At 37.1% G+C, this 20,020-nt stretch overlaps 4 protein-coding genes across 4 annotated transcripts; 3 read left to right on the forward strand and 1 right to left on the reverse strand.

Annotated features, from left to right (window-relative positions):
* On the forward strand, positions 449-3,019 carry LOC18597164. The gene is made up of 4 exons (XM_007026037.2): positions 449-510; positions 597-675; positions 761-1,132; positions 1,236-3,019. The coding sequence occupies exons 1-4, from the start codon at positions 505-507 to the stop codon at positions 2,768-2,770; spliced, it is 1,992 nt and encodes a 663-aa protein (XP_007026099.2). The 5' UTR covers positions 449-504; the 3' UTR covers positions 2,771-3,019.
* Positions 5,775-11,015, forward strand: LOC18597166 (arogenate dehydratase/prephenate dehydratase 1, chloroplastic). The gene is made up of 11 exons (XM_018123497.1): positions 5,775-6,495; positions 7,705-7,775; positions 7,853-7,945; positions 8,035-8,235; positions 8,437-8,517; positions 8,628-8,723; positions 9,260-9,337; positions 9,414-9,503; positions 9,590-9,654; positions 9,885-9,966; positions 10,092-11,015. Exons 1-11 carry the CDS (start codon positions 6,219-6,221, stop codon positions 10,146-10,148), a joined length of 1,191 nt encoding a protein of 396 aa, XP_017978986.1. The 5' UTR covers positions 5,775-6,218; the 3' UTR covers positions 10,149-11,015.
* Positions 10,856-13,666, reverse strand: LOC18597167 (putative lactoylglutathione lyase). Its single transcript, XM_007026041.2, has 9 exons — positions 13,559-13,666; positions 13,082-13,227; positions 12,851-12,975; positions 12,406-12,470; positions 12,115-12,327; positions 11,810-11,857; positions 11,581-11,688; positions 11,302-11,454; positions 10,856-11,151 (listed from the first exon to the last, which is right to left on the reverse strand). The coding sequence occupies exons 2-9, from the start codon at positions 13,195-13,197 to the stop codon at positions 11,101-11,103; spliced, it is 879 nt and encodes a 292-aa protein (XP_007026103.2). The 5' UTR covers positions 13,198-13,227; positions 13,559-13,666; the 3' UTR covers positions 10,856-11,100.
* Positions 16,586-18,851, forward strand: LOC18597168 (5'-adenylylsulfate reductase 2, chloroplastic). The gene is made up of 5 exons (XM_007026042.2): positions 16,586-16,762; positions 16,851-16,994; positions 17,094-17,220; positions 17,419-18,232; positions 18,324-18,851. The coding sequence occupies exons 1-5, from the start codon at positions 16,678-16,680 to the stop codon at positions 18,552-18,554; spliced, it is 1,401 nt and encodes a 466-aa protein (XP_007026104.1). The 5' UTR covers positions 16,586-16,677; the 3' UTR covers positions 18,555-18,851.

A 20,020-nucleotide genomic window follows, 5' to 3' on the forward strand; every position in this document is an offset into this window, starting at 1 on the left:
ATTAAAATAATTTATTTGAATTGAATTTTACGGATGGATATTTCTTCATTTCAAACCTTTTGTTACGTGTGAGTTTATTAGTTATGGTATCACATTTAACAAAATAAGCAAATATTCGATAAAAAATTAATCATCTTATTGTTAATAGAATGTATAAAAAAATCTTTAAATTAATTTGGGGTGTTATTGTATTTTTCATGTCTTATAGTAATATTAATAGGAATATTAGTAGAAAAAAAAATGGATTGGTCCTTGGTACATAAGGATTTAGTACTAGTAATTAATTATATTTCCTAAAACATAGTTTAACAGTAGTTTTCTTGCATAGAGGAATCGACCTACCTACTAGCCTGGTAGCTAATGCAATCAGTAACAAAAGGCCTAGGCCCAACAAGACTTTGTTATATAAAATAAAAAGTTAGTTCATTTAAGTCCACTTAGTTCCTCGCCGGCTTCTCCCTCCAAACATCTTTCCTTCAGCATCATTTTGCTCTTAACAACACCATGAAGGTATGAAATTAATCATGAATTATAAAGAAACGATTGAATTTCATGTTGAATTGAATTTTCTTTTCTAAGATTTGCGGATTTTGCAGCAAAAGGTGGTATTCAAGGTAGTTATGAATAACGAGAAGTCACGCACAAAGGCCTTGAAAATTGCAGCTAGTCTACCAGGTACTGGAAACCTGAAATCAAGTTAAGTTGATTCGATGATGGAGAAAATTTGTGCTGATTTTATTTTTATTTTTTTTGAGTGCAGGGGTTGATTCTGTTGCTATCCGACGTGCGGACCAAAGCCAAATGGAGGTAACGGGCGATGGGTTTGATGCAGTTCGGCTAGTAAGTCTACTAAGAAAGGGAGTAGGGCATGCGGAGCTGATGGGCGTCGGCCACATTGGTGGTAAAGAGAAGCAAGAGAATAAAAAAAAAACAGGCTTTGTTTGCCTCAAAGGCGAAGGCGATGACAAGAGCCCAATAGAGGTAAAGAGCGATGGGATTGATGCAGATCGTCAGAAAGAGAGATTCAACTATGGTGTCTCGCCGTTGTTCCCGTCCTTGTTCGGCTTCTCAAATAATCAACCAGAGTTTGACTTTGGGGAGAAACAAGTCCGTCCACCTGAAGATACACTTTGTAATAGCCCGTCTCCATGCATCTTTAGGGTTTCAGGGATCTGAATTGGTTTCTACAACTTATTTTGATTTGATTCATTCTGATAATTTATTTTTTAGTGTAGGGTTCGAGTCCGTTTCTCTCAAAGGTGATGACAAGAAGGCAATAGAGATAACCGGCGATAGGAATGATGTAGATCTAGGAAAGAGAAAGAGAGTGGCAGATTTAGAGCATGCAGAGCAAGTGAGCAAAACGGAAGAGAAGAAAGAGGGAAAGTCAACTGTGTATGTCCGGGAACAAGACAATCAACATGAAGATACCAGCTCGTCTCCCTGTATCCAGAAACCTGAGTTGGTTTCTATTGGCCCTTATCATAGGGATAAAGACCTTCCACTTAACAAGTACAAGTATTCTTTCTTGCAAAACTTTCTATCTCGCACAAGAAACCAAGGCAAAGATTTATGTTTCTATGTGCGACAGATGATGACACTTGAATTGCGTACTAGAAGATGCTACTCCGATGAGGATCTTTCAATGTGCAACTCTGAATTCGTTGAAATGATGTTAGTTGACGGATGCTTCGTAATGGAGGTGTTACACCATTTTGGTAGGGGTAAGGAATCTGAAGATGGGATTTTCCCCATTGAACCATGGCAGATCCCTATTTTGGTTCGAGACCTGCTCCTGCTAGAGAACCAAATTCCTTTCTTTGTTTTGGAAAACTTGTTTGATTTATCCAAGAGTGAAGAAGCTACAGCAACAGTTTCTGTACCGACTATGGCCTTGAAATTTATCGATCTAGCCTTCCCTCGATCCATGGATTTCATCATCAACCATTTGGAATCACCCAAACATTTACTTCACTTGCTTCTCGAGACTATCCGCCCATCAAATCCTTCGACCAATTCACTCTCCTTGTTTCTCAAAACTATCCATTTGATAGCAATGATCCTCTCAAATCCAATTTCCTTATTGCTATTTCTCAATAACATCACAAGAAGGCGCGTCTCCCATCTAAAAACACCTGCCAGCTCAAAGCAAAAGGGACATCACCTCTCTATTCAGCCCAAACCATCAACCTCAAAGACAGCCGATGAAGTTAAGGTTTATTTAGGAAGTGCAAGAGAACTCCAGAAGTCAGGCATAGAGTTCAGGCCAAAAAGAGCCGACAGATTCACGGATATCCATTTCAAGGACGGAGTGCTTGAAATCCCACCTGTAACCATCAATGATCTCTTCCTCGCCATCCTTGTTAATGGCATGGCCTTCGAGCAGCGTTCTACTGGATGCTCCAAAGACTTAACTGCTTATGTCTCTTTCATGTCTAGTCTCATTAGACATCCTACTGATGTAGAGCTGCTATCTTCATGTGGAATCATCTCAAGATTTTCCCTCGAGAATGAACGGGTAGCGTCTTCTTTCACTTACCTTCAGTCTAAGATTTCTAATCGTGGCATTCGCCAGGACTCTTATCTCTACATGACAGTAATGGAAACAAAATGCTACTATATTGAGGATAGAGTTACTAGGTTGCGTTATTCGTTGCCAGACGGGGGTAGAATTACTAGGATGCACTATTTTTGGAGAGATCCGAAAATATTATTGTTCTGTATCACCAGCCTTTGGTTCGTTTTTTCCTGTTTCAAATTTGGGTACTAAGTTGATGATCCGTCTGGTAAAATGGACTGGATTACATGGTATATCGAAGAGGTGTAATAAGGGATGTCGAAGTTAATCCAATAACAAATTTCAGGGTGTTGTTAGTGTCTTAGATAGTATATACCGGTAGTTATGTTAAGGTGTGATCGTATGCTGTCACACATGGTGCCTTCTCTTTTCTGTCTTCCGCTACTATTTGTGTTAGAGCTGCATTTTTTATGTTCTGGAATCCCATCTCTCCATTCTGTACTTGGATTGCTTGACTTATGTTTAATGGATGTCTGGATAAAATTTCTGCATTGCTTTTTTTTTTCCTCGGTCAAAGATCAATATATATAGATAAGTAAAAGGAGTTACATGAAAAGAGAGCAAAGCCGCTCATGGCAAAGAGGAACCTGGAAAAGAGGCCAGGAAAGACAAGGTTGCGAAGCAGAAAAAACAGAAAATAAGGACCACATAAACAAGGGAAATGGTATCCAAAACAGAGCATTAACAAGACATAGCAGCGTAGCAGCAAATGGAAGAAAACTCCAAGAAGAAAAGAAGGCAACACATCATCATTTCATTAGCAGAAATGCAATAGGCACAAAGAATCTAGAAGCACAAAAACTCTTGGAAGCATTGAACTCGGGAAAAAACAGCAGGAGCAGAAGCCACATGAAGCTGAAAGCACGAATGATCAAATCTGACAGTAGACAAATTCATCATGGTGCAGTAAACTCGAAAAGAAACAGCAGAGGAAGATCACAGCAGAGAGAGGATCACAGTAATCTCAGCACACTCATAATTCAGCAGGGGAAATCAAAGCGCATCGAAAGAAAAGTGAATGAGTCATGAACAAGAGAGGCATCACATCATCAACACAAAGTAAATTTGCATATGTCACAAGGAAAAATGCAGCAAATGCAGCAAAGTCATTACCAAGATGCACTGAACATGGACGGTCGATCAACACCAAGTTTTTAACTTTTCATTATATAATGTAACTTTTTATTTTGAAAATACCCTAACATACTTAACGGCTGTTTAGCTCTGCTGCATTGATCATGCTCCACTCTTCAGTGTCTTCTTCAGCTGACCTTAGGTAATTGCTATAGCCTAACACTTTAACAGCACTTTTCGCTTTTCCTTTTGTTTCCTTGTATACATGGGTGGGCTTACTAGTATGTTGGCTGATGCATTCTGTAACAACAGGTCTAGGCCCAACAAAACCAAAGAGACAGTCCTCCAAACCAAAACCAAACACCATAGCCATGTTCTGTCTAAGGAATGCTTGGTACCCTTTGACTTAACACTGAATTATTTAATTGCTCGAGGACATACAGTTATATTACTTTACAGATTGTGTCATCAAACTTCTTTTTAAAATGAAAAAAGGAAAAAGAATTAAAAATAGGGTTCTTCCCCTTTTTTATGTAGTTTGGAAAAATTAAAGAAGGGGACACTAGTTTTTCCTATAATGTACAGTTCATCAAGAGAAAATATATTGAAGAGAGTAGTAGTTGATCAGGCACCATCCACGAAACAACATTTTTTGGGGTAGAATTCAATAAAGACAAAGGCCAAGAGGCTTGCTAGTTTTCCTCTCTTTATTTACTTCTTTCAATTGACTTTTCTTCAACAAAATTGTACTGTATGTCCTTTATCTGTCAATCAACTAGACAAGCCTAACACTAGAAATGGAAGTATTCCGAGCTTTGCTGAAATCAAATGTATGGTCTAGAAATGGAAAACGTGATTGACTTCTGCAGATTCTCTCTCTCTCTCTTTTCTTAGATGCAATGTAACTGGTAAGAGGATGTCACCTCATCTTCATTTACTACTGTGATGACAAACTTGCACCTCCATGGCACAGAGTTTGATTTTCCTGCCCTTTTCACGTAAATCATTTTCCTCCATGAGTGAATTATGAGAACCCGGCTTTTGGCTGACAGGAACAAGAAACGCAAACTTTGGAACAAGTAAGAAAAAGGACTGGTCCAGTTATCAGTCATCAGTAGGGTTGCTTGAAAATGGTTGGCATTATCATCCCCACACCAACTTCCCCATGGTTTCTATATATCCACCAGCGCCATCACCATCCATGAGCAATGGAACACCTCCAATTCTAATAGGTTCCCCTGTCATTTTCAGTAACTCTCATACCCAAATTATCAGATTGTGAATTCTTGCTGCTTTTATGTACAGCCAAGAATAAACCCCACTCTTGTACCAGGCAGTGTACCTTATAGTAATGTTGATTGACAAAGTCATAGTAACTGGAATGATGCTTGCTTACCTACAACAAAGCTTGACCATGCCCATATGTACATGAAATGTGGTAATATAATAATAATAATAATAATAATTATCATATCATATGTATCATAATAGTTAATTAAACTATTATATAATGATTTATAATCTTAAAGAATGTTACTTAACAACATATAAGTTATGTTTTTTCATTTATATGGTAAGTTTATCCAATAATATAAATAGACATCTCATGATTTACAATATTTTAATGTGAACTTATCTAATATCTTCCAAAAAAATTACTTCAATTCGAATAAGTAAAATTGTTATTACAGTTAGAATATATTATAATTCAGAATCTTAAAAAAATATTGTTTCAAATATTCGAGAAAAAATAAGTTGAATTCAAATTAATAGAGATCGTTATTATAGTTAAAATATATTCATAAAGATTTATACACTTATGGGTATATAAGTTTTTTTAATTTTAATTAATTTACATTAAAATTTTAAAAAAAAATACCCGAACTAGCAGAGATGATTATGTATAATGATTTGCAACCACAAAATGAAGTTGCCTAAAATAAATTATTTTACAAAATTACCGAATAAAATAGAAAAATCATGTTTTTTATTTTTATTTTTATGGAAAGTTTATCCAAATGGGATGAGCAGGTAAGGATTTACTGTCAGAATTTGGCAAACATGGGTCCACTTCCTTAGTTTCCAAAACCGCTCCCTCATTACCCATCGTATTCGTGAGTATATGTACCGGTTGAAGCAGCACCATGGAAGACAGAGAAGAGACAAAGTTTCCAATTGATAGCACAAGGCTCGGATTTTCTTCGTTTGTCGTCAAAGACTCTCGAATTTAAGGAAACGTGTTAGCTAACTTTGCTGTTCCACCAACCTGTTCTTTCCCTCCCAATTTATCTAGTCTTAGGAGAAGGAAAAAGCCGGTGTCTTTTGGGAAGAGTACTACATGGAATACGTTTGAAACACACAGTGGGGGAAGTCTGTGTCTCTTTTGAGTGTGTTCGTGTCGTGGGGTCCATATTTCTTAGCCGGCATTTCTCATCCACCGCCTTTGACGTTGTCTTTCTGTGTTTCACCAACACCACCACCACCAAAGTTTGTTTCTTTGTTTTCGTGACTGTGTTTTCCATCGTGTGTTAGTTGATTTCAGACTGGTTCCTTGTTGGTGTTTCTAATGGCTATTAAGTGTGCTCCAAACTGGGTTTGTTCTCAAATGCCTCACTCTCATCTGGGGACAGCAGATTTGGGGTCTACCCGAGGTAGGATTGTGTTGGAGGTGAGGCCTCCCAAATGGAAATGCTGTGCTTTGGGTTCTTCCGCACCTAGAGCTACCTCTGCTATTGAAGGTAAGCCTTACGGTACTGAAGTCGAGACATTTCAGACTGGGAAAACTGATCAAGTTCAGGACACTGAGTCCAAGGTGTTTCACGAGGACTTGAGTCTTCTTCCTAGTAAGTTAACTCGGTTATAGTACTTTGGATTGGTTTTAATCTATTGTATTGGGCTGTTGTTCTGTGAGCTTTAAATGTGATGATAGCTATGCTCTGTTCTGTAATTAGCATTAGTTGAATTATAGAGGAAAACAAATTTTCCTTTTCTTTTTTCAATTTTGATGCAAATATTTCACTTAGGTTGAAAATGATCCAGAAAATATGTTGGAGGGCAACGTAGATTAATCCAATTCACTGGCTTTAATGTTTATAGCTATTTGTTGTTAATTTTAATGCAAGGTTCTACTGCAATGAGTTTGTTCCTTAAAAACAGCCACTCTTATCTGCAATCCCTGTAATGACTGATAATTAGAACATGCTTTAGGATGAATGATGTTTTATATGATATGTAGAATGCCAATTATGAGGTCAATTATATCAAATGTCAGTTGTTTGAATGTGCTTCGAGGATACGTAGGTATGAAAAGTTAGAAGATGGTTCTCTATTGTTTCCTGCGTGGAAGCATTGTTTTGGACTCTTAGATCCCTTGGAGCTATTGGTTTAGCAGAAAAATAAATCCCAACTGAGAGTTGTTGCCAGGCAGTTAAAGTTGACATTGTTGCTGGCTTTGGATGCTTATGATCTCTAGTTATGTTATTTTGAAGCTTCGTGTAATAATTTATGCTGAATTAGGCATCTCTTACCTTTTATGAGCAGAGACGTATAGGTATGGCTTGAAATTTTCTTTTTTGGAACTTTCAAGTCTCATGCATAATGCCAATCCAATGAGATGGCACTCTCACTTGCATGAATTTGAGGTGTTCTAGGTTTGGACGGCTCCCAAATGGACATGTTCTGCATGTGTACAAATAAAACAATATTACTTTTACATGGTTGGAGAATGATTAATTCATGGTTGTTGGCAACAAATATCTGCCTTTTCAGTTATTAGATTAGTCTCAGATTATAATACTTATATTCATTGGGCTGGAGTATGAATCTGGTTATTTTCTTGAGTTGCAAAGATTTGATTTAATGTTCAAAGGTATATATGAGTGTGCTATTAAGCAAGAGAAAAATTCTTTGATTGTCAGCATGCACTATAAATTTATTTCCAATTTCTTGTATTATTCTTTCATAGGGTGTTGTTTGTTATCTTTTAATAACTAGGACCATACATGGTTTTTGTTGATACAGTTTCCAAGATTGAATATATAACTGTTTTGCAGAACCCCTGTCCGCAACAGGTCTATCAACATGTGATGATGATGATGGTTCAAATATGCGGGTTGCTTATAAGGTCTGAAACTTTTTCGTTATTCTACTGAACATTAATGTGTTTCTTGCTATACTTATATTGGCTGTTACCAATTTCAGGGAATGCAAGGTGCATATGGTGAGGCTGCTGCCCTTAAAGCATACCCTAATTGTGAAACTGTACCCTGTGAGAAATATGAAAAGGCATTCAAGGTTCTGATCATAAATATTTTTTTGGTATTTTCTTGTTGCATGAATCTATGCAGAAATGATTACATTATACAGTTTCATTCTTTTAACAGGCAGTTGAACTTTGGTTAGTGGAAAAAGCAGTTCTCCCCATCGAGAATTCTATAGGTGGTAGCATCCACCGTAATTATGACTTACTCCTCCGGCATAGGTTACACATAGTAAGGGAGGTGCAGTTGGCTGTTAATCACTGCCTCTTGGCATTGCCTGGTGTCAGAATGGAGGAAATGGATCGTGTTTTAGGCCATCCCGAGGTTAAACATGTTCATACTTCCATATCGTTTTAGTTTCTTGTTTGTTCTGGAAGTTACCTGATGTTTTGGGACATACTAGTAATATATAGTAGATCACTTAGCAATTAGCTTTAGGAAATATGCAAACTTCAAGATATGGCTGATTTGAAGTGCAGACCTTCACATCAGATTCTTGAACCCTAGCGATATTATCATTTTCAGGCATTTGCTCAATGTGAGATGACACTTAGCAACATGGGCTTTATTAGAGTTAATTCTGATGATTGTGCCTCAGCTGCTCAGGTAATTTGGGAGATCTTCTTGTGCTAATTCAATTTCCTCATAAGTCATATTTGGACATTTCCTCTTCTTCTGTTTTTCCTGATGTTTTTCATTCTAAGATGCTGGAACAGATTGCTGTCTTAACTGGTGCAAGGAATGTTGGCGCAATAGCAAGTGCTCGAGCAGCAGAAATTTATGGGCTTCACATTCTTGCTAGAAAAGTCCAGGTTAAACCTTCACTTTTTATACGCCTCATTGGTGCCGCGTAGATTCCTTGAAAAAGAAGAATTCTGGCTTTGTAATAGGTTTTGGTATCATAGGCTTAGATTGTACAAAATTATGCAGTTATATGGCCTGTGAGTTTAAAATATTTTTATTAGTATAACCTTCCTGTTTTACATGCCTAGGTTGAGAAAGAGCATGCAGGCACCATTTCTGCAATATCTTTCAATTTCTCTTTGCAGTCATTATCACCATTCTGGTTGGGTGGTGGGAAGTTGGATTGATGGGTATTCAACTTGTGTTTTGAACAATCAGTATGGTGTTCACTCTGGCTACTCTGATTTCTTTCTCGGACTCTTCAGTCTATATATCAAAACTTATTCAGTCAATGTTCTTAAATTGTTACTGCTGTGTCCGAGGCTTGTGTACAATATAGCATTCCTCTTTTGTTTTGGTTTTTATCTGGAAAGATTTTTGTTGCCTTGAATATTGATTACTGGAAAAGTCAATTTGATTTGATTTACTTCATCTCATGCATCAGGACGAGGAGCATAACATTACCAGGTATTTGGTACTTGCAAGAGAACCCATAATTCCAAAAACTGACAAGCCTTATAAGGTATAACTCCTTGAACTTAGTCACATTTGTTTTATTTGATGGATTAATATCTCAATTTTGTTGATAATGTTTCCAGACGAGCATTGTTTTTAGTCTAGAAGAAGGTCCTGGCATGCTGTTCAAAGCTTTGGCTGTGTTTACTCTAAGGGGTATAAATTTGTCAAAGGTAAATATAACAAAGTGTTCGGTCTTTGGAGTATCATAATGTCAGAAGATTCTGATTGTTATCTGACCTCTTGGAGCAATTTTTAGATGGAGAGTCGACCACTAAAAATGCATCCTCTGAGAGTTGATGATTCTGACAAAGGGACTGCCAAGTAAGTGTCGTATTTATTGAGATCTGCTACTGTAAATTGGATCTTGGTAATTCCAGAATTAAAATGCATATTGATGGGCAATAGATCTTATTGATGCAATATTTTTCAAGGTATGCGTAATAAATATGAAAGAATAAACCAAGCGCAATAAACTATTTTTGACATAGAGATTATCGTGAGTAATAAATAGTTAAATTTATGCTATTAAACTGAGCGATGTCTGGTAGCAGGTGCTTCGACTATCTTTTCTATATTGACTTTGAAGCTTCTATGGCAGAACAGTGTGCCCAAAATGCATTGGCAAATTTAGAGGTCAGTCCTCTCAAACTCCTTAACTATGTCTTTAACTTGTAATGATCATAGTTGTTTCCCCCCAAAAGTCCTCCTTTCTTGGCCTAAATTCCTGAAGTCCTTGGGATCCATGTTCTTTTTTCCAGGAATATGCAACATTTCTCCGCGTCCTTGGTTCCTATCCGATGGATACAACTGTCTAGATGGATACTTCTTCAACGAAGTCCATGTTGGTCCGTCACACCTTCAGATGTAGACGGTTCAACCCACATGACCTGTACATACGAGTCTAGTCTTGATTCATTTGAAGATGGAGAGATTCTTGGAGTATGTTGAAGGCCTACCGATCAATTCGAAAGCTTCTTCAACATGACCTACTACTCCCTCTTTCCTTCTTCCTCTATTTAGCCAACCCACATGATCTTTACAAGTCCAGTCTCAATACATTTGTAGATGGAGAGATTCCTGGAGTATGTTGAGGGCCTACTGATCAGTTCGAAAGCTTCTTCAGCATGACCTACCACTCCCTCTTTCCTTCTTTTCTGTTTAACCTCATAATTCTTTACATCCTCCTGAAAGGTGTGTTGTGATATTTCAATGATGAAAAACAATTCAATATCTCTTTATCTTAATTTAAAGAAATAAAAGAAAGTTCTTTGATCTCTCCGCTAGCATTTAGCTGCTGCAAACCAAGTTTGGCCTTTGTTTTTACAATGATTGGTTTTCAATTATGTTATTCAACTCACCCATAATACAAAACTAAGCCTTATCTTAGCCTTTAGCCATGGAGAAATGCTCAATGCATGAGATGGATTCTGCGGACTGAGGTGCCTCATTTGTTCATAGGAACTTTATTGTTTTCCCCTTTTCCGATGACTTCAAGGTAGAAGAATAAAGTCTGGAGACTACCTTAGTTAGGGCATTCAGGCCGACAATATCAGTCTTGACTAATTTAAAGCAAAAATCAGTCTCCAAAACCTACTGATAGAGTGATAGTTATGTAACATACTAGATCCAGACCAGATGGGAGTGGAACATTGTTAAAGTTACATAGCAACAACCATACTTAACAGACATACATATTGCTAGCTTATTCCACTACATACTAATTTATTCATATAGTAGCAGGACTATGGAGCCTTTTCTGCCATTTGATCACTCTGCCTGGTTGAGTTCTTTCAGAAAGTCTTCATTGTCAACCAGGACCTGCAGGCATGGAGCAGAATCACATCTTGAGCTTTGTCGACATAAAAACTACTATCAGAACACTTATAAGAACATTCAAACTCTAGCGAACTTACAAATGCTCATGCAAATGATAGAGACGGTAAAGTTGGCAGCACAACAAAAACTTACTGTTTTCCAGCCATCAGGATCTAGGAAAGAGGTGATTTTGGTGTTAATTCCGGGAATTGGCCCAGGTTTTCGTGTAACCTTTCCGCCAAGCTCTTGTATAACATGTTCCACAACCTCACCACTTTTGTATACATCATCAGTACTAATGGCAACCTGGAATGGAGACAATAGTAACTAAAAACAGGGCAAGGGGAAACTTTTCTAAAGAAGAAATTAAGGCAGCAGCACAGAGGCTTTTGTTCCAAGGATAGCTAAGCAGAAAGTGAGTCTAAAACTGACCTGTGCATATGCATTTCCCTTGGTATATTCAGTCACTCCATAATTGTAAGTCAACTCAAGAACAATAGTCTCAAGTTCTTCAGCATAACCCATCATGGCTATGGAGTACTGTCCAGAGAACGCAAGAGAAATGAGAGGATTTAGTAGGCTTTTTGCATTGCTAAAGGATAACTTTCATATCTCCAGCTAAGTAAGCTAAATAAAAAATTCCAAGTAGGACACACTTTACCTTGTATTCTGGCCTATCAACCTTCTTTACTAGCTTCATCCCCAGGGCCTGCAAAGAAATCATCGATGAAAAGCAGTGAAATTACTAACTCATCAAGTTTTTTTCTCAACCCTTTTAGGCAACAAAGTCATAAAAGAGAATTATTTGAGAGCAATGATAGCAAGCAATCATTAGGCCCAAAGCCTCCATATAGTTTATGACTATCTTCCAATAAGTCAAAGCACAATGATTTAGCTTTGAAATCGAAAAATAAGTTTAATCGGTGATACAAAATTCAAGCAAAAGGTTACTTTATATTGCACTACCTTTTCATAGAATTTGACAGAGCGATATAAATCCCCAACACGAAGCATTACTTGACAGAGTGGCTCAGGAGTAGAAGCTCTTTGGATGAGCTCAAAAACATAACCATCAGGATCCTTCACAAAAGCAATGACAGTTGATCCACCTTTGACTGGACCAGGCTCTCTAGTAATATTGCCACCCTTTGCACGGATGTCTTCAACCATTTTGTAAACCTAAAAATTCGAAATGAAACACATTTCAGCATCGCAATGAATCCTTTGCTTGAAGCATTCCAAAAGCACAGAACTTACATCAGGAGTTGCAATCGCAAAATGCCCAAATCCAGTTCCAATATCATATGAAGTTACTCCATAATCTGTAAAGAAAGAAAAAAGTTCTTAGAGATCATAGAAGTTCAAGAGAACTAAAAACGAATTAATAATCACACAGCAAAGAATTAAATTTAGAAGCCCCCTTTCATTGTCAGTAAATTCCTTCACTACCACCACCCAAATGAAAGGAGCAACAAGCTTAGCTATTGAAAGAAACACAAGTTCAACATTACATACTATAGCCTTAAAGTACCCACTTTAGATTTAACCATAGTGAACTATGCTGCAATAGACCTAGCAGATCTACATAATTTTGAATAAAAAGGAATCACAGAGTTAACCGTTTGATCAGGACAAGGATGCACAAAAAGCCCTTTGCAGAGAATATTTCCATATAAAGGAACAAAGATAGCGGGAATCATACTATATGTTAACTCCACGACGAAATGTGACACCTCTGGGCCAAATCCAAGAAAGGCATTGGAGTATTTCTCTTCAGGAATGTCTCTTTTCCTCAACAGCTTCATCCCAAAACACTCAGTGTAAAACCTGAACACAAATTTATACCACAAAATAAGGACATCCAATCCAAGAATCAAAAGAAAACAAAGTACTGAAAAAATGTAAGAACACCCCAAGTTCTAGAAAAGCCTACTTGATAGTACGATCGAGATCACCAACACGGTACACAGCATGAAGGAACCGACGCTTATCTTTCTTTGGCCACTCCAACAACTCAGTACTGGGAACTGCAGCTAAACCCTCAGCCATGTTTTCAACAAATCCGATTGCCCTGTAACACTTCATAAAGCCAACCAAGTATATCAACTCAAAATTACACCTTTAACAGCAAGATTCAATCTTTTTTATTCATTTTCAGCTGATTTATCTTTATCATTGAATTCCATCGATAAAAATTGCTTTTTTTTCCAATTTCTATATCAAGATCAAACTGAAGACTGAGACTTTCTCACTGTATCTAAGTAAGCAAATCAACTGCAACATTACAAAGACGGAACACAACTTCCAATCGTATTACAGCAAACAAACAGCTAACAAAGCACTGACTTGAACCCTAAAATCGTTTAAAAGAATGAACAAAGAAAACCCTAATTTGGATCTAAGAGCTTACCAACGATTACTAGAGAGAGAGTGAGTGAGTTCGACTAGTCAAATGAAACGCCACAGGGGAACCCTGTCACCACCAGAAGCTAGAAAGTAATTTATAATCTCTTTCTTAATCATTTCTCGCTAACGTTACTTGTCTGTCACAAAGTGGACCCAATATCCGACAAGACACGTCTCGACGTTCTTGAAACTGACCAACCAGATGTGTCCTTCTCAAACCCAAAGGAAAAAACCCTTCGTCGTTTTAGACCAAATGATTTGGAGGATTGACACCATCTTTGGACTTTGTGGGGAGTCAAATCCTGCAACGGATACTACACGGAAAAAACGTGGCAATATTCAATTTCGGGGGCACGTTTTGCTCCTCAGACCGGTCCATAATTTGTATTATCAGAAAGAGAGGCCTTAAGATGTTATTAGAAACGGCTTTTTAACGGGTGAATTCTGTCACTTGTTCTACGTTATTTTCAGTATGATCTAAGATTATATACATATTCTATGTAGCAATACGTGTTAGCAGTCAAAATCGAACATTTAGGAACAGTAAACCAGTTTAAGGCTCTAAGATGTTCATTACAAGCAAATATCAGCTTTGTTTGACATCTTAAAAGATTTTTGCAGCATACAGGATGATTAGGAAAGGCTAAAAGGATGAAGGGTCAATTGCTGATAAAAAGAAGTGGCCACTTTCGGCCATTGGAGAGATGAAGTTTGAAACTTTGCATTTGTTGTCTCAGGACAAGTGGACAAGGCCTTTGCCCTTTTTAGATTCTTTCTTTTCAGGGCCCCGCTTTGCTTACGACGTCGAAAATCGAAATCAAGCAAAATCTAGGATGGGGTTTGCACCTTTAGTGACCAGCAGATGAAAGCAACAAAGAGTGGAAAGTTTCGATGGTGTTTCAGGTCCAAAGTTTCGCAATTCGGAATAAGCGATGGAATGCTTTTGTATTTAATTAGATTGCCTTGTTCTACACCAAACTCCATAATCTTCCAGCAGAGAGTGGAAAGAATTACCAAATTATGAATTATAAACCCTGTAATTGGCTGTTGGATTCAGCCATGCTACAGCGAAGCAACACTCCTTTGAGACTAATGACAAAGATATATCGTACTCGTTCTTCAGTCACGTGTATGAGTTGGCTCCAGTGGCCCCTTCAATAACATCATTGTCGACGTCGCACGCTTTTCTGCCCCAACTATTCATGCACTTTTTCCCTTAGCAACGAAACCCCACCCTCCATTCACAGCCAAACATGAGTGCTCCGGGATCCTTCCGAGCTCCAAATGAAGGACCAACACTCTTCATTGTCAAAAAAAAAAAAGGTGACAATTCCTTGCATATTTAGCAAGAAAAATAAGAAGAAAAATATGAGGTTACTATACCTGATTGACATCAGGAACTAAACCTGCTTGCCGGCGATCGAAAATTAAGGTAAAAATTTGATTTGGATGTATTTTAAAATACCATATCAATGGTAACAAGACAAAGGACTAGTGATAAAGAAAGGTAGGTGGTGGAGTAAAGAAACATTTTAATAAGGAAACCACTTGAATAACAGTCAGCAAAGGTCTGCCCTTTTCGATTATATAACCACGAATCATATGGCGAACATTGGGACGAATCAGGTCTCCATTGCTAGCATTGTTCATCCTCAACCACTTCAATAAAACAGAGCACTAGTGGTCCTTCGGGGATCTTTCGGGTGTCACTTCCAAGAGAGCTTAAGCTACCATCACTTGCTATGTAAAAGAATTTAATTAGTACTATGCTTTAAATTAATTATTTTTCAAAGATGCATGCAGCCCTTTCCTAACCCCAAAGGTCAAAATGTACCACTGGACCATGAAGTGATCTGACGGCCTAGTCGCCACAATTTGGCGTCCTTCTAATGCACATTCAGCCAGGATCCACGGTGGAGGGTTAAGGGTATGAGGCTCCATCCCCTCCCCAGTTTCCACACTCATGGTCTAACACACGATTGTGAGGTAATATTCGCTATTTAGTGTACTTTTCCTTTGCGGCCACAAGAAAATTAAGATAAATATAGATTTATTTTTTATGATAGACATTGAAATTACTTATCATCTTGATTTTGATCTTCTTTATTGACAAGAATGGTTGTCTAAGATGTGGGAGCTTTCGGTAGATGACTTTCAAGACCTTTTTTTTTTTTTATCTTATACGAATTAACATAAATATTTAATGAGCAACATAATTACGTGATAATTGACGTGATTACATGACACAAGTAATCACATCATATATCAAGTAAATAAAAATATTAATTGATATTAAATTTAATAATCGATAAATTTTTTATTAACATTAAGAGTTTTTGTAAATACAAATGAAAATTGTTTTTTAATATTTTAATTGATCACATAATTTGGTTTTTATTTTGTATGTCTTGCAAAATTTAAAAGAAGATCGAATAAAATCAATTGCTCCGGAGGTAAGAGGATGAGAATGTTTTGTGGATAACTTTTAAGACCTTTTTATTTTATCTCACAAAAAACCCAAAACAGAAAAAAAAAATTCTCTATTTGTGTGAAAATTAGAGAGAGAAAATGAAATGAGATTTTTTTACACCATTTGAAAATAAAAAAAATGAAAAATAGGGAATATAAAGACAAATATTTTTATAGCATGGACCACCTTGGTTGAGCCAAATGATTCCTGGGGGAGCTGAGGTCACAAATAATTACATAATTTAAACCACACCTTAATTTCTCCAAAAAAAATATTTATTTATTTAGGATAAATAATAAAAATAATTCAAAGTAGGGCCAGAAAAATAAATAAATTAAAAAAAAGGGGAGGAAAATGAGAAATCAAGACGACCGCTCTTTCAGCCTCCAAGCACAAACTTAAAACCTACTGTGACGGAAGCGATGAGCGACTTAGATTAAGCTCCATCCAACGAAAATCCGCCACGTAAGCACGTTGAAGGTATCCGGAATAGCGTCCAGGTTCAATGAACCAGGAGCCAGGCATTTCCTCTGCCTATTATTTAACCATTCTATTCCTTCATTCTCATTAACACTAAACACAGAAGAAAATCTAAAGATCTTTAGTTCTTTCTTGTTCTTCGTTTCTTGAATCAAAGATTGTAATTTTGAGCAATGGCATTCGCTGTTACGTCTTCTTCTTCGACTGCGATTTCTGGTTCTGGGTTTTCTCGCTCGGGTGCTTCCTCTGACATCAAAGGTACTTTCTTTTCGGTTATTTTCTCTTTTTTTGTTTGAATTTTTTTGGTTTATTGTGTTGATTAATGTCTTATTTTGGGGTTTTCCAGCTCCGCAGATTGGTTCAATTCGGTTAGCAGATCGCCATGCAACGGTGAATCTGTCTCAGAAACGTTGCGCGGTGAGGCCCGTGAATGCGGAGCCGAAACGGAATGATTCCGTGGTTCCTTCGGCAGCAACCATCGTTGCTCCAGGTAAAACTTCAAAATTACATTCTTTTTTTTTAAAAAAAACTTGGTTTAATGAAGATTGGAAAAGGCTTAATCGCGATTAATTAATTGGTGGATTAACAGAAGTGTCGGAGAAAGTGGAGGTGGAGGATTATGAGCTATTGGCCAAGGAACTTGACAAAGCTTCTCCACTCGAAATCATGGATAGGGCTTTGGAGAAATTCGGAGACGACATAGCCATCGCTTTCAGGTAACCCCTTCTTTTCTTTTCTACTTCTTAGCTCGAAACTTCATTAGCTTTGACTATTAGTAATTATAATGTTAATAATTTATTATGACAAAGTATATAAATAAAATGCAATTTCAAATTAATTAAAGGAAATTTAGATCTCTGTTATGGTAGATTCGAGTGTTGATGGTAATGGGAATTTTTTTTTAACTTGTGTAGTGGGGCGGAGGACGTTGCTTTGATTGAGTATGCGAAATTAACTGGTAGACCATTTAGGGTGTTCAGCCTTGATACCGGCAGGCTGAACCCGGAAACTTATCGATTCTTTGATGAGGTTGAGAAGCATTATGGAATTCGAATTGAGTACATGTTTCCGGATTCTGTTGAAGTTCAGGCATTGGTTAGGAGTAAAGGGTTGTTTTCTTTCTATGAGGATGGGCACCAAGAATGCTGCCGTGTCAGGAAAGTGAGGCCTTTGAGGAGAGCACTCAAGGGGTTGCGTGCTTGGATTACTGGTCAAAGGAAAGATCAGTCTCCGGGGACTAGGTCAGAGGTTGCCGTTGTTCAAGTGGATCCTGTTTTTGAAGGATTGGAGGGAGGGGTTGGAAGCTTGGTGAAGTGGAACCCTGTTGCCAATGTTGATGGTAAAGACATTTGGAATTTCCTCCGGGCGATGAATGTGCCTGTCAATTCTTTGCATTCCCAGGGATTTGTGTCTATTGGTTGTGAGCCTTGCACAAGGCCAGTACTACCAGGGCAACATGAGAGGGAAGGACGATGGTGGTGGGAGGATGCCAAGGCCAAGGAGTGTGGTCTTCACAAAGGAAATTTGAAACAAGACAGTGCAGCCCAACTTAATGGCAATGGAAATGGGGCTGCCCATTCCAATGGTACTGCCACTCAAAGTGACATTTTCAATAGCCAGAGCTTGGTCACATTGAGCAGGACTGGAATTGAGAATTTGGCAAGATTGGAGAACCGGAAAGAGCCATGGCTTGTTGTGCTCTATGCCCCATGGTGCCCTTTCTGCCAGGTATCCCTTGTTCCACACTATGCAGAATTTAGTTGAAAAATGTTGGTTTTTGGCTTTAATCTAACGGATCAATGTGTTAAATGTTGAACAGGCAATGGAAGAATCATATGTTGAATTGGCTGAGAAGCTGGCAGGTTCTGGGGTGAAGGTAGCAAAATTCAGAGCTGATGGTGAACAAAAGGAGTATGCACAGACGGAGTTGCAGCTGGGAAGCTTCCCCACGATCCTTTTCTTCCCCAAACACTCATCTAGGCCTATAAAGTATGCCTCTGAGAAGAGGGATGTTGATTCATTGATGGCCTTCATTAATGCCCTTCGATGATGGGATTCAAAAATAATTTGTCGAAATAGCAAATCAACCAACCAGTGGTGGTTCCTGCTATTTTCAGTCATAGAATCAAACTCATGAATACTAGAAGATGGACTTTCCAAGACAACTTATTGGAGAGCTTCACGTAGGAGGGAATGAACCCAGATTTTGCAATGTGAATTAGATTGGGTGTTCTTTGTATATTGAACAGAGTGTTTCTTTTTCCTGCAAAGTCTTATTTAGATTAGTGATCGTTTGGGCTTTAGTCATCTATGAATGAAATTGAAGAGTTTTGATTTTGATTAACAATCATTAATGACTTAAAAATAAGCATGGTTTTACATAAAAATCAGATATTATTTTGTTTGAACTACTGAATGATCATGTTAGGAAGCGACCAAGATTTCAACTAACGCCCGTATGCTACAAGAATTATTATCTCTTTAAATTTACTTTTTCAACTTTTAACTTTAATATCACGAAAATTTATTAATTTATGAAATAAATAAAAATTTTTTAATATTTTTATTAATTTGATTATATGATAATATTAAAAAATAATTTTATTTTTATTAATTTTAAAAATTATTTTTATATAAATTATAATTTTTATTTTAAAAAGTTTTTTCTTGCAAGAAATTTCTCTCGAAAAGAGTGGACTCTTCTGTTGGGGAGCACTTGCCTTCCTTCTTGAGAGAAGTAAAAAAGGGATTTTAATTTTTTATATTTTTTGTTAATAGTGTTTATTTTTTTGATATTATTATTTATTTTAAAAATTAATGAATTTACGTAAAATTATAATTAAATATTAAAAAATAAAAATATTTTACCTTTAAATTTTTTGGTGAAGGAATTCAGCTATTGGACCATTCCCTCCCTTAGCCCCACGGGCTGGGGTCAAGTGTTTTTTAGCCTCTTATTCGACGAGGAGAGGTGAAAGTTGACATGTTTTGTAACTTTAATTTAAAATTAATATGATTAGTCAAAGGTTAATTGTTCTAGTTCATACCAATTTATAAGGTATTTGTTCAAGTCCTCTCGTTAAAGCGTGACATCTTTTTCCATTCCAACAAAGGATTATTATTTTTTATGATACATTGTTAACAATTTTGATACAATTCGTCAATTAACACGACTTACGTCAACTTGTAAAGTATTATTTATTTTTAATTTATTAAGACTAATAGTTTTAGCTCACAAAAAATATCTCATAAGTTGAATATACTATAAGCACTTAAATATCTAATCTTACTTTAATACAAAATCAATGTGTAATTCACGACTTTGTTTTAAGGGTGTGACACTTCGGTTCTCTTTGCACACAAAAAAGCCTGTATCATCTTATCTTATAACCAAAGCCTCCAGGCAGGCAGGCAGGCAACTCGATGGAAGGATTTCGCTGCAGCATTGTGTTGCTGCCTGTGAGGATGTGAACTGTGGGAAACAGGGAAAGTCTCAAAATCATTACAGTGGCTAAA

Source organism: Theobroma cacao, chromosome 6 (assembly GCF_000208745.1).
Source record: "Theobroma cacao cultivar B97-61/B2 chromosome 6, Criollo_cocoa_genome_V2, whole genome shotgun sequence".
NCBI lineage: Eukaryota > Viridiplantae > Streptophyta > Magnoliopsida > Malvales > Malvaceae > Theobroma > Theobroma cacao.

Bases quoted from the DNA above. Each gene is read 5' to 3' on its own strand.
- LOC18597168 (XM_007026042.2), top strand. From the start codon at position 16,678: ATGGCATTCGCTGTTACGTCTTCTTCTTCGACTGCGATTTCTGGTTCT. The intron at 17,221-17,418 runs GTAACCCCTTCT...TAACTTGTGTAG, and splicing joins GACATAGCCATCGCTTTCAG to TGGGGCGGAGGACGTTGCTT. The intron at 18,233-18,323 runs GTATCCCTTGTT...AATGTTGAACAG, and splicing joins CATGGTGCCCTTTCTGCCAG to GCAATGGAAGAATCATATGT.
- LOC18597167 (XM_007026041.2), bottom strand. From the start codon at position 13,197: ATGGCTGAGGGTTTAGCTGCAGTTCCCAGTACTGAGTTGTTGGAGTGG. The intron at 12,328-12,405 runs GTAAGTTCTGTG...TCGAATTTTTAG, and splicing joins TTGCGATTGCAACTCCTGAT to GTTTACAAAATGGTTGAAGA. The intron at 11,689-11,809 runs GTAAAGTGTGTC...TTCTCTGGACAG, and splicing joins TTGATAGGCCAGAATACAAG to TACTCCATAGCCATGATGGG.
- LOC18597164 (XM_007026037.2), top strand. The intron at 676-760 runs GTACTGGAAACC...TTTTGAGTGCAG, and splicing joins AATTGCAGCTAGTCTACCAG to GGGTTGATTCTGTTGCTATC. The intron at 1,133-1,235 runs GTAATAGCCCGT...TTTTTAGTGTAG, and splicing joins TCCACCTGAAGATACACTTT to GGTTCGAGTCCGTTTCTCTC.
- LOC18597166 (XM_018123497.1), top strand. From the start codon at position 6,219: ATGGCTATTAAGTGTGCTCCAAACTGGGTTTGTTCTCAAATGCCTCAC. The intron at 8,236-8,436 runs GTTAAACATGTT...TATCATTTTCAG, and splicing joins GTGTTTTAGGCCATCCCGAG to GCATTTGCTCAATGTGAGAT. The intron at 8,724-9,259 runs GTTAAACCTTCA...CTCATGCATCAG, and splicing joins TTCTTGCTAGAAAAGTCCAG to GACGAGGAGCATAACATTAC.